Here is a 13,929-nt window from a genome sequence, read left to right as displayed (position 1 = left end):
TCTGTAATTTCGAGACCAGCCTGGTCTACAAGAGCTAGTTCCAGGACAGGCTCCAAAGCCACAGAGAAACCCTGTCTCGAACCCCCCCCCTCCAAAAAAAAAGAAAATGCAAACAAAGTGCACTGATTTGAGTCATGCCTTATAAAAGAATTGACATGCACAGAGTTCCATTAACTCTTTTGATGCACAGTCATTTTTCTTATGGTAGAAAAAAATTTAGAGTCTCTAAATTAGGTATCATTTTAAACTTAACTGTGTAATTTCTGTTCAAGAAGTCTGTTTTCATGCTGAGCACTTTATAAAGTTCATTGGCCTACACAAAATTGCAGCATCCCGTTTATAAAATGCAAAGGTAGAATGACAGTGTTTCACAAAGCACCCCAAGTTCTAGGCTGTGGCTCTTCATAAGAAACAGTGAACCAGTAAGAAACAGATTCATCAGCACAGGAGGATCAGGAATTCCTGGCCAGCCTTGGGTACCCGAGACCCTGCACCAAAGAAGAGAGAGCAGGACCATGGCAAATGCCTGCTTACAATCCTTAAATGGCTTGGCCTTGATTGCTTTGCCCAAGTGCAGTATAACTCAGTTAAGAGCCCAGCTTCAGGAGATAGTTCATATCCTCACCTGGCCATAAAAATAGTTATCAATTCACAAGCAAGGTTTCTGTCATTATTTAGGCAATAAAATGGCTTTAGACTAGAAAAGACTGTAGTTGAGAAGATATAACCATTCAGCTGGGAACGCAGTGGTATATAGGTCTTGTGTAGTACATAGGTGGCCCTGGGTTCCAATCCCCAACTTCACACATATAAAAGACACAAACACACAAATATGTACTAGCCAGTATAGGACACTGGCAATACTTTTATTGGCTCTAAATGGAACAATAATTTGCAAACCCTCATTATCCCCCCAATAAAAGAAAATTACCTATAAAGTCACAACTGACTGTCCTACTTAACACATCTCACTTAATCAAGGAGAACAGATGACAGAGAATGGACACTATATCTACTTATCAGGGACTACCACAGTAAAGTCTCACAGTTCAGCCCAAGACCCCTACAGTAAGCAAAATGAAAAGGTTGGAACTTCTATTGGCGGTCAGTTGACAGATTATTCACTACAACACCAATTAGCTAATATCTTCAGTACTACTATTACAAAGATACTCAAAGCTTGTGTCGTTAAAGCTACATTGTTCCAAACACATGGCAGTCAATTATTTACCCATCTTCCTTTGGAGGAGTGAACCAGCCCTTTTTCTCATGCATCTGCACAACAGAGTCATAGGACTGTTGCGCTGTTTCTAGATTATATTGATTCTTATCTGCTCCAAAGCGCACCCTAGCTTTGCCCTTCACTAAGGTGGCATTGATCTGCATGATGACCGATTCTATGGAGTAGGCGCTGCTCCAGCCCTGTTTTGTGAGCAATTCCATACACAATGCCCCTCCACCCAAGACATACCCTCCAGACAGAATAGGTGACTCGACGCGAACAAATGGAGGATCAAATGGAAAGTTATCCTTAAAAGAAAAGTTAAGCAAAATATATTCTATGCCTTCTTTTTCTTTCAAAAGCTGAAGGTCACCAAACAAGGGACTATCAGGGTCAACCTTCCTCAGTTTAACGTGCCAGTCATATAAGCTGTCATTTATCAGTTCCACGGAATAAGTCCCTGATTTGTAACTCTGCGATCTGTATATATCTCTCAGTTCTTTCATAAGTCTATTTGAAGCATGCACTGACCCAGACACGGTACCATTTAAATGGTCTTGCCTTTGACTCTTCCTAATATTCTCTAATATTGCCAAATGCTCCTTCTCAATCCCTTCGTCCTCTGACTTTTTCTCACTACTAGTGTCTTCTTCTTTCAGCTCATAATGATCCAAGTCTTCCAGCCCGTCAGCTGCCTCTTCCTCTTCATCCTCCGAGGGCACCTCTTCGATGGTCGCCTTCAGGGTGATGGGGACGGGCTGGTCCAGCGTCTCCACATCCAGGTGCTCAGGCAGGTTATATAAGCTGCAGAGTTCACAGATCAGCCACTTCAGCTGCTGACGAAGCAAACTGTTGGGCTTAGAATCTTCCAGACGTTCCAGGATCGATGTGAGATCTGGATCATCAGAGTCCACGAACCATATCGGCGGAGAAGATGGGTAGGACTCAGTGATGGTGCAGTGCAGGGTGAGCGGCGGCGGCGAGGGCGGGCTGCCCGCGGGCGCCGGCGGCACCAGGAACTGACACTGCAGCTCATCCAGCTGCCAGCTCACGATGCGCAGCAGCTTGTGGTCCTTGTTGAAGATGGACGCCAGGAACTCCAGCTCGGCCTTAAGCCCCGACGACATCCTTCCTCTTGGGTCCTCCGAGACGAATGTGGAAGCGAAGCAGCCCCGCGAGACGCCTGCTGGGCTGCCACCGCCCCTGGGGCCGCCGGGCCGGGCTCCCGCGGCTCCGCCTCTGCCCGCCTCCGCGACCCGCGGAGCGTGGCCGCTGCAGTCATAAGTCTGAGCACAGTGTCGCACAAACATCTTCAAGGCCTTTTCATCTAGCATAACGGAACCTTTTGTTCTTTGGGTTTTTAAAATATTTTTTAAAAAATTTGTTTTGAAACATAGTCTGGAGTAGCGGGGGCTGGTTTTGAACTCTGTATGTAGCCAAAGATGGCCTTGAACTCCTGATCCTCTCTCTGACCTCTACCTCCCTCCCCACCCAGTACAGAGATTACAGTGTCACCAATCCCAATTTGTGCTCTACTGGGAATGGAAGCCAAGGCCATGTGCACTCCAGGCAGCCCAGCTACATGTAGTCCCAGGCTGGTTTAATAGAAACCTGACACATACTAGGCAGGCAGCGGATCTCCCATTTCCATCTCTGCCCCAAGTGCCTGACAAATACAATTCTACCCTCTGTTTCAATGAGTTTTGATTTTGAATCTTCCATGGAAGGGGGATCATGTGGTATTTGTCCTTCTGTGACAGGATTATTTCACTAAACATCTTCCAAGTTCATTGATGTGGTCCCATACATGTAACAGGATGCCCTTCAGTCCTAGGACTGGGTAACATTGCCATTGCATATATATATATGTCATTTTTATTTTCTTTTATTATTTTAATTTATTTTAAGAGACAGGGTCTCGGCCGGGCGTTGGTAGTGCACGCCTTTAGTCCCAGTACTTGGGAGGGAGAGGCAGGAGGATCTCTGTGAGTTCCAGGCCAGCCTGGTCTACAGAGTGAGTGCCAGGATAAACACCAAAGCTACAGAGAGAAACCCTGTCTCGAAAACCAGAAAAAGAGAAAAAGAGAGACAGGGTCTCTTGTAGCTTGATCTGGTACTTCCTATATAGCTGAGGATGACCTTGAATTCTAATCTTTCTACCCTCACCTCCTAGGAGCTGGGATTACAGAAATGCAGACTGTTGGGCCTTGCACATACAACACACACACACACACACACACACAAACACACACACACACACACAGAGAGAGAGAGAGAGAGAGAGAGAGAGAGAGAGAGAGAGAGAGAGCATTCCTGCTTTTGGTTCTTTGAATAATAAGCAGAAAAGGGATTGTGGAATCCTAAGACTGTTGTTAAAGAGACCTCACAGTGGTTTCCACATCTTTATTATCACTGGTTATTTTGTTTTTATTATTTGCTTATTTATTTTTATCAGCCCCCCCCACGAGGTGTGAAGTGGTATCTCTTGGTGGTTTTCATCTGCCGTTTGTTCATAATTTAGTGGAGGTGAGCAGTTTCACAAGTCAACGCTTCCTGTCTTCTCATGAGAAATGCCTATGGAGTCCTTTGTCCATTTTAAAAATCAGGCTTTTGTTTTGTTTTGTTATTGAGTTGTTAGTATTTTGAGATATTAACTTTAGCTTTTTAAACCCTTATTTTTATTTTCTATGTGTAGGTGTTTTGCCTGCATGTATGTATGTGCACCAAGTAAGTACAGTGTGTGCGGAGGCCAGAAGGAAATCAGATCCCCTGGGACTGGGGTTACAGGCGGCTGTAAGTTGCCATGTGGATGCTGAGAACTGAACCCAGTTCCTCTTAACTGCAGAGCCATCACTCAGGCCCAAGATATTAACCTTTTATTTTGTTTTGGTGTTTTCTTTTTTTTTTTTTTTTTGCGGGAAGGGGGGGTTCGAGACAGGGTTTCTCTGTGGCTTTGGAGGCTGTGTTGGTGTTTTGGTGTTTTTAAGACAGGGTTTCTTGATGGGCGGTGGTGGTACATGCCTTTAATCCCAGCACTGGGGAGGCAGAGGCAAGAGGATCTGAGTCCAAGGCCAGCATGGTCTACAGAGCAAGTTCCAGGCCAGGCCTCCAAAGTACTACAGAGAAACCCTGTCTCAAAAAAAAAAAAAAAATGACAGGGTTTCTCTGTGTAGCCCAGGCTATCCTAGAACTTGCTCTGTAGACCAGGCTGGCCCCAAACTCATAGAGATCTGCCTCTGCCTCTGCCTCTGCCTCTGCCTCTGCCTCCTGAGTGCTGGGATTAAAGATGTGCACCACCACTGCCCGGCCATCTCTGACTTTTTAATGTTCACTGTATTCATTTATTAGTTCTAACAGTATGCATATGAATGTGTGTTTGCAAACTTGAGGGTTTTCTATGTCCAGGATCATATGATCTGTGGGCTAATAATAATTGAAATTCTTTCTTTCTGAATGGGATAGTTTTTCTTTGATTCTCTTACTTAATTGCTCTGACTGGGACTGTCAGTACTGTGTGGAATGGGAAGTGGTAAAGGTGGGCGTCCTTGCCTGGCTTTTGACCCTCCTAGGCTCTTACCATTGTTACCTGGTGCTTGGCACACACAGTGGTTATTATGCTGAGTACTTTTTCCTTTTTTTCTTTCTTTCTTTTTTTTTTTTTTTGGTTTTTTGAGACAGGGTTTCTCTGTGGCTTTGGAGGCTATCCTGGAACTAGCTCTTGTAGATCAGGCTGGTCTCGAACTCACAGAGATCCGCCTGCCTCTGCCTCCTGAGTGCTGGGATTAAAGGCATGTGCCACCAACGCCCGGCCTGAGTACTTTTTTCTATTCCTGGTTTGTGAAGTATTCTTCTGCATGTTTAAATCTTATTTATTTATTTGGTTTTTTGAGACAGGGTTTCTCTGTGGCTTTGGAGGCTATCCTGGAACTAGCTCTTGTAGATCAGGCTGGTCTCGAACTCACAGAGATCCACCTGTCTCTGCCTCCCAAGTGCTGGGACTAAAGGTGTGCAGCACCAACGCCCAGCTTGCATGTTTAAATCTGTGAAATGATTTTCCCAATCATTTAAGAGGCCTGTGTGATTTTTGTCATTGTAGTGTTGGAGTGGTGTATGGCATTGATTGACTTTTATTCACAGGCCCACTTTCTCATTCCATCAGCAGGTCTCATTGGGTCATGACATACACATTTTAGTGTGCTGCTAAATTATGTCATTAGTAAGTTGTTGAGGGTATTTACATATATGGTTATCAAGAATATTGAGCTAGCAGTTGGAACGACAGCTCAGTGGCTAAGAGCACTGTCTGCTTGTCCAGATGACTGGGGTTCAATTCCCAGCACCCACATTGTGGCTCACAACCATCTGTTAACTCCAGTTCCAGGGAGATCAGAAACCCTCTTCTGGCCTCTGCAGACACCAGGCATACATGTGCTGCACAGACATACCTGCAGGCAAAGCACCCAAGGACACAAAATAAAAAATAAATCTTTTGAAAAAGCAACATTTTGCCGGGCAGTGGTGGCACACGCCTTTAGTCCCAGCACTCAGGAGGGAGGCAGCGGCAGGCGGATCTCTGTGAGTTCAAGACCAGCCTGGTCTACAAGAGCTAGTTCCAGGATAGCGTCCAAAGCCACAGACAAACCCTGTCTCGAAACACCCCCCCCCCGCCCCACAAAAAAAAGAAAGAAAACACAACCTTTTAAGTGAGTAGTGAACTGTACTTTCCCTCCCTTGGGACATTCATGGCTTTGGTATAAGGATGGCCCTCCCTTCACAAAATGAAGTGAGAAGCAGCCCTGCCTCCTCTGTGTTTTGGAAAAGTCTGGGAAAGATCAACACTAATTTTTCTTGAAATGTTAAGTAGAAGTCACCAGTGAAGCCATCTATTCCTGAGTTCCTACTCCCCTTATCCCCTCTCCTTATATTTCTCCTCCCGCTCTTCTTCCTCTTTCCCTCTTCCCCAGCTGTCCTTCTCTTCCTCCTCCCCTCCTCTTCCCTTCCCCTCCTCATCCATGTGTGCTTCTCTAGGTGGAGCCCAGGGCTTTGGACAAGCTACCACCAAGAATGCACTCATCCCTGCTTCTGAGCTTTTATTAGGGTTTTGATTGCTCACTCAACCTCTCCAAGAGTTATCAGACTGTTTAGGTGTTTTATTTCTTCATAACTGAGTCGCTAGCTTATAACATCCTAGGACTTTAGCCATTTCTTTTAGCTTATTCAGTTACTGTCATGTTTATAGCAGCCGCCTATGGTCATTTTCATTCTGCCTCTGTCTCTGTCTCTCTCCCTTCTCCTTGGTGTAACTAAAAGTTTGTCATTATTTTGTTTGTTTGTTTTTTGTTTTTTCGAGACAAAAAACATGGTTTCTCTGTGTAGCTTTGGAGCCTATCCTGGCACTCGCTCTGGAGACCAGGCTGGCCTCAAACTCACAGAGATCCGCCTGCCTCTGCCTCCAGAGTGCTGGGATTAAAGGAATGTGCCACCAATGCCCGGCTGTCATTTTTTTAATCTTTCAAAAAACACAGTTGTTGGTTTTATTGTTTAGTCATGTGTATTCCCGCATCTCTGTGTAAGGGTATGTGCACATGAATGCAGGTGCCTGCAGAAGTCAGAAGACAATTTCAGATCTCCCGGAGTTGGAGTTACAGGCACTTGTAAGCTGCTTGATGTGGGTACTGGGAAATGAACTCTGGTCCTCTGGAAGAGCAGTATACACTCTTAACCACTGAACTATTTCTCTAGCCCAGGTCTTATTGTTGTTGTGTTGTTTTGTTTTAACTATGCTTTATTTGATTTATTTCTGCTCTAATGCCATTTTTGTCTGTCTGTTTGAGGACTTAACTTTTTGTTGTTTTCTAGTTTGTTGTTGTCTGAGACGGGCTCTTTCTATTTAGTGCAAGCTAGCCTTAAACCCTGCCACCCAAACGCTTGAATTACGTTTGCCACCACACCCAACCTTTGACCTGGTCTCTTTAACAAGTTCTTTAAATTACATTTATTTTATGAAGTGGAGTATGTGTAACACTGTAAATGTGTGGAAGTCACAGGACAACTATCAGCAGTAGGTTCTTACTGCCATATGGATCTCACAGATCTAACTTGGGCCATCAGGCTTGGTGGCAAGTGCTTTTACCTGTGGCCCCATCTTGCTGGCTTTCTGGTTTCTTCAGCAGAAGAGTTAGATTTTTTGAGATCTCTCCTTTGAAAAACATCTTTTGAGACAAAAATGGCATGTACTCACTCATATATGGATTTTAGACATACAGCAAAAGATTACCAGCCTACAATCCACACTGCCAGAAAAACTAGGAAACAAGGAGGACTCTAAGAGAGACAAACATGGTACCCCGGAGAAGGGGAAAGGGACAGGATCTCCTGAGCACATTGGGAGCATGAAGGGAGGGGAGAGGGAGCTAGGAGAATGAGAAGAGGAGAAGAGGAGGGGTGAGGAGGACGTGAGAGAGCAGGAAGGTTGAGCTGGATGAAGAATAGAGGAGAGCAAGATAAGAGATACCATAATAGAGGGAGCCATTATAGGTTTAAAGAGAAATCAGGCACTAGGGAAATGTCTGGAGATCTACAAGGATGACACCAACTATTAATCTAAGCAACAGAGGAGAGGCTACCTTAAATGCCTTAATGAGGGCTGGAGAGATGGCTCAGAGGTTAAGAGCACCAGCTGCTCTTCCAGAGGTCCTGAGTTCAATTCCCAGCAACCACATGGTGGCTCACAACCATCTGTTATGAGATCTGGTGCCTTCTTCTGGTGTGCAGATATACATGGAAGCAGAATGTTGTATACATAATAAATAAATAAAATCTTTTTAAAAATGCCTTAATGAGATTGATGGGTAACTTATATGCCATCCTATAGCTTTCATCCAGCAGCTGGTGGAAGTAGAAACAGACACCCACAACTAATCACTGAACTGAACTGGAATCCAGCTGTAGAGTAGGAGGAGTGATGAGCAAAGGGGTCCACACCAGGCTGGTGAAACCCACAGAAACAGCTGACCTGAACAACGGGGATCTCTTGGTCCCCAGACTGATAGCTCAGAAACCAGCATGGGACTGATCCAGACCCCATGAATGTGGGTGTCAGTGAGGAGACCTCAGAAATCTACGGGATCTCCTGTAGTGGATCAGTATTTATCCCTAGCATAGGAATAGACTGTGGGAACCCATCCCACGTGGAGGGATGCTCCCTGAGCCTAGACAAATGGGGGTGAGCCTAGGCCCTATCTCAAAGGATATGACAGACTCTGAAGACCCCCCCCTATGGAAGGCCTCACCCTCCTTGGGGAGCAGAAAGGGTATGTGATAGGTAGGGTGTTAGTTGGGGGGTCAGGGGAAGAGGGGAGGGAGAGAGAACTAGGATTGACATGTAAAACAATCTTGTTTCTCATTTAAATTTTAAAAATGGAGAAAAAAGTCTTTTTATTTAAATCTTTAGTTATGTGTTTACGTGTGGGTATGTACCCACAAAAGCAGTACCCCCAGAGGCTAGAAGAGGATATTGGAGCTACAGTCAGTTGTGGGCAGCCCAACATGGGTCCTGGCAATCAAAATGGGGTGTTTTGGAAGATCAGGAAGCACCCTTAATTGCTGAACCATCTCTCTAACCCTCAGGGTAGGGTGGGGTTCTTTCCTTTTTTATTGTAGCCATTTATCTCTAACTGGCTGAATCACTAAACATTCCCCCTACAACAGCTTTTGCTGCATCACCTATATTTTGGTATATTACATTCCTTTCTCCTTTTACCCCCCTCTTATCTCCTTCCATTTTTTCCTTCTATCCTTTTTTCTTCCTTCTTTTTGGAACACTGGGCCTTAGTGAATTCTAAGCACAGCCCAGTCTCTGTTGTGTTCTCATTTTCATTTGTCTCAAGATGTTTTCTCATTGCCCTTTTGCCTTCTTTTTTAATTTTATGCTGTTTGAATCTATTGTTTTGTTGTTGTTGTTGGGTCTTTTTTGTTTGTTTGTTTTGTTTTTTCGAGACAGGGTTTCTCTGTGTAGCTTTGGAGCTTATCCTGGCACTCGCTCTGGAGACCAGGCTGGCCTCGAACTCATAGAGATCCGCCTGCCTCTGCCTCCCAGGTGTTGGCATTAAAGGCAAGCACCACCACCACCGGGCTCTGGGTCTGTTGTTTAATTTCACATATCTGTGAATTATCCAGGGTTATCTGTGCTATTGATGCCTAGTTTTGTTCCACTGTGGTCAGGGAAGCCACTGTGTGGTTTCAGTCTTCGTAACTTCCTTGGACCTCTTGTAGCTGCTCTTGCATGTGAGTGGTCCTAGAAAATGTTCTATGTGGCCGGGCGTTGGTGGTGAATGTCTTTAATCCCCCACTCGGGAGGCAGAGGCAGGCGGATGTCTGTGAGTTCGAGGCCAGCCTGGTCTCCAGAGCGAGTGCCAGTATAGGCTCCAAAGCTACACAGAGAAACCCTGTCTCGAAAAACCAAAAAAAAAAGAAAAAAAAGAAAGAAAATGTTCTATGTATACTTCAGAAAGACATGTGTCTTGTTGCTGTGGAATAGAGCTCTCTATTGTTACCTTGTTGGTAGCAACCTCCTTTTATAAATTAAATGAGTGGTATTTTTTTAATCTTTTTATTCCTTTCTATGTCGTGTGCTCACAGAGGCCAGAAGAAGGTGTCAGATTCCCTGGAGGTGGAATTACAGACAGCTCACAGCTGCCCAAGGACATGGATGCTGGGAACCAACTCAGGTCCTGTGAAGACCAGTATACATTCTCTCTCTCTCTCTCTCTCTCTCTCTCTCTCTCTCTCTCTCTCTCTCTCTCTCTCTGGATTTTTGAGACAGGGTTTCTCTGTGGCTTTGGAGGGTGTCCTAGAACTAGCTCTTGTAGATCAGGCTGGCCTCGAACTCACAGAGATCCATCTGCCTCTGCCTTCTGAGTTCTGGGACTAAAGGTGTGTGCCACCAACGCCCGACACTCTTAACCCTTGAGGCATCTACCCAGCCCAGCTACATGACTCTGTGGGCCCCTTACATTTAGGCACTTGATGCTGTTTGCATATATGTCTATGCTTGTTATGTCTTCCCAGAGAACTGTCCCTGCTAGCATTCTATAATAGCCTTCTGTTTCATGTTGACAGTTTTTGTTCCGCCTAAGTGTGGCCACCCTGCTTTCTCTCCCATCCATTTGCTCCAAGCCTCTGTGCTGCCCTCTGAAGTATGCCACAGGGTACTTTTTTTCTTTCCTTTCCTTTCCCTTCCCTCCTTCTTTCCTTCTTTCCTTCCTTCCTTTTTTCTTTCCTTCACCCTTCCTTCCTTTCTTTCCTTCCCTCAATCCTTTCTTTCTTTCTTTCCTTTCTTTCTTTCTCTTTCATTCATCCATTCCTTCTTTGTTTCCCTTGTAATCTTGGCACCTGGTGTTTTCTGAGTTATGTCCTTGCTCTAAGGCAGGCCAGGCAGAAAACAAGTCCCTCAAAGCAGAAGCATTGAGCAGATGTCTCACTTCCCCCTTTCCCTCCAGACTGAGAAGCCAGTGAGATGTTCTGGCCTGTCCCCTGTACACAGTTCTGGCCTGTCCCCTGTACACAGTTCTGGCCTGTCCCCTGTACACCAGCCCTGAGTCCTCAGCTGCCCTCAGGCATCAAGAAACAGACCTCCAGACTTCGAGACAGGCGCCACAGAAATTGGTCCCTCAGGCAGCCCCAAGAAACCCTGAGGTTGATCTCTTGGCTCCACTCTGTCCATCTGTCCCCTCCCTATCCCCAGGAGAAGCCTCCAAGCCCTGTGGGCCTGTGTGCTGTTTTAGGGGAAGGTTCCCCTGGAGCAGCTGCAGGCTGTCTAGCTCATTCTTGCTCCCAGTGACCTGTGGCATCTGAAGCATGCTGAGTCCTGTCAGCACTCTTGAGACAGACAAGACAGAAGGCAGCCCCCCAGGTGGCCCCTGACCCCAGAAAAGTCAGAATACATGACATCTAGTCCACTCCTGTCTTTCCCTTCCCAGGGAGCAGCCAGGGTACTGAGAGTTCCCACACCCTCGGGTGGGCCTGTGCTGATGAGAGAGACTTGGTAGAGAAGGTGCCAGCTCGTCCCAGACACTTCCCCATGAAGTTCTTTTCCCACTCGCCTAGGATGCAGGAGCCACCTGGCTGGTCTCTGCATCCTCACAAAGGGGATTGGCCTACACATTAATGTGGACGCAGTGTCCCCGTGGGAAGAAAAATGGTCTCAGGCTTCTTAATCCTCCCTGCTGCTGACATCATTCTAACTTAGCACTTTAAACATTGTTTTCATGTATCATTTCTACAAAACAGTACATTTCATACCGAGTACAAGATACTTGGTATTTGTTCACTCCTTATTTTCTCTTGACTCTTCCACTCTCCCTTTGATCCAGCCCACTGCCTAAACAGTGCCCACCACCACCCCCTTTTTCAAAATCTGGGATTCACATGTGGAGAAAGCATACCATATTTCTCTTTCTAATTCTGGCTCCTTTTGCTTAATATTATGGTCTCTAGATGCATCCATTTTTCTGCAAATGACATAATTTCACTCTTCTTTATGGATGAATAAAACTCCGTTGCAGGAGCTGGTGGGGTGGCTCAGTGGTTAAGGACTGCTCTTTCAGAGGATATGGGTTCAGTTCCCACCACTAATATGGCAGCTCAGAATTGTTTCTGGCCACTGCAGGCACCAGGCATACATTCACACGTGCAGAAAAAAAAATCACATATACATAAAATTAATAAACCTTCAGAAGAATAAAAAAGACCTCCACTGTGTATATGAACCATGTTTTCTTTACCCATTTATCTGTCCGTGAGCACTGGGGCTGATCCCTTGGCTATTGTGAATTATGTCACAAAGAGCAAGGATGTACAGAGGTATCTAGAATAACCTGGCTTAGATTGCTCTCAGTAAACGCCCAGAAGTTCTGTCTTTGCTAGGTTTTTAGGTGGTGATTTCCACAGTGGGTACACTAACTTACATTCCCACCAACAGCGTATCCGGGCTCCTCCATCTCCTACCCTCACCCACATTCCTTTTTGATGATAGCCATGCCAAGTGGGGTAAGATGGGATCTTAGCACAGCTTTTATTTGAGTTTCTTTTATTCTGCCTCAGTGTCTTAGCTGAGGTCTTGCTCTTCCAGGACTGCTCTTCTAAGGCCCGTCCTGCCCACCTTGCAAGTCTCTCTCTCTTAACTTCCACAGGCATTTCCTACTAATAAGCCTCTTCCCTCTGAACTAAGAGCATCTAAGAGGTTCTGGAGGACCTAATCAGCACACAGGCTGCCATCAAAGGCCCTGGCTTTGCCTCTTAGTCTTGATTTTAGGCTGGTGTTGACCTTGTGAGAAACACTCTCAGGAAAATGTTTGAATGGTTTCTCACCAACCCATCCTCCGCCACCACAAAGATCCTTGTGGCTAACTGGAAGCTGGTCACGAAGCCTCTTCCTCCATTCTTCTGCATTTACTAGGTTTCCTTGTACTAAGGTGGATAGCAAAGAAAATGTGTCTTTCTTCTCTGATATTTGTAACAATTCAGGCATGTTGGAAAGAATGTAAAATGGTGGAGTAAGGTGGAGCGATGACTCAGTACGTAAAGTGTTTGTTGTGCAAGCATGACAACCTAGGTTCATGTCTAGCAGAGACATAAAAGCCAGATGTGGTGGCCTGGGCCTGTAATCTCTCCAAGAAGGGTCAGACAGAAAAATGAGCTATGCATTGGCAAATGAGGCATAGATGCGAGGATCCCTGGGTCTTGCTGCCCAGGCAGTCTAGCTAAATCAGTGAGTCCCAAGTTCAGTGAGAGACCCCGTCTCAAACAATAATGCGGAAATCATTGAGGAAGCTATCCAAATTTGACCTCTGGCCTCCACACACAAATGCACCTGTACCTGCACACGTACACCAGACTGGCTTGAATGAGAATGACTCCCATAAGTTCATAGTTTGAATATTTGGTCACTGCTTGGTGGAACTGTTTGGAAATGACTAGGAGGTATGACTCTGTTGGCGGAGGTGTGTTACTGGCAGTGGGTTTTGAGGTTTCAAAAGGCCATGCCTAGCTGGGAGTGGTGGTGCACACCTTTAATTCCAGCACTTGCAGAGGCAGGAGGATCTCTGAGTTCCAGGTTAGCATGGTCTACATAATGAGTTCTAGGACAGCCAGGGCTATGTAAGGAGATCCTGTCTCAAAACAATGGCACCAACAAAACAAAAAGCCTATGCCATTTCTAGTTACCTCTCTCTGCTTTGTGCTCGTGAATCAAGATGCAGTCTCTCAGCTACTGCTCCAGCACCATGCCTGCTTGCTGCCATGCTCCCCACTACGATAGTCATGGACTGTAACCCTCTGAAACTGTAACTAAGCCCCCATTAAATGCTTTATTTTATAAGTTTCCTTGGTCATGGTGTCTCTTCACAGTCATAAGAAAGTAACCAAGACACGTATACAGAGTGTAGGATGGACTTTGAAATTTGTTTTCTTCCATATCAACTAATCGGTGTGGTGTGGTGTGGTGTGGTGTGGTGTGTGTGTGTGTGTGTGTGTGTGTGTGTGTGTGTGTGTGTGTGTGTGTGTGGGTGTTGGGGATGGAACAGGCATTGCACAAGATGGGCAAGTGCTCTGTCACCAAGCTACATCCCCAGTGTTGCATCAGCTAACCTTCAGAAATAGACTCTGAGGGGCTGGAGAGATGGCTCAGCAGTTAAGAGCACTTACTG

The 13,929-nt window shown here is 45.6% G+C and overlaps 1 protein-coding gene across 1 annotated transcript; it reads right to left on the bottom strand.

Annotated features, from left to right (window-relative positions):
- Nucleotides 1-833: 833 nt before the first annotated feature.
- On the bottom strand, nt 834-2,452 carry LOC100769437 (ubiquitin-conjugating enzyme E2 Q2). The gene has a single exon (XM_027433328.2). The coding sequence runs from the start codon at nt 2,347-2,349 to the stop codon at nt 1,228-1,230; it is 1,122 nt and encodes a 373-aa protein (XP_027289129.1). The 5' UTR covers nt 2,350-2,452; the 3' UTR covers nt 834-1,227.
- Nucleotides 2,453-13,929: the final 11,477 nt, after the last annotated feature.

This window comes from Cricetulus griseus, chromosome X (assembly GCF_003668045.3).
Source record: "Cricetulus griseus strain 17A/GY chromosome X, alternate assembly CriGri-PICRH-1.0, whole genome shotgun sequence".
In the NCBI taxonomy this organism is placed as follows: domain Eukaryota; kingdom Metazoa; phylum Chordata; class Mammalia; order Rodentia; family Cricetidae; genus Cricetulus; species Cricetulus griseus.
This window is presented reverse-complemented; position numbering and strand designations above follow the sequence as displayed.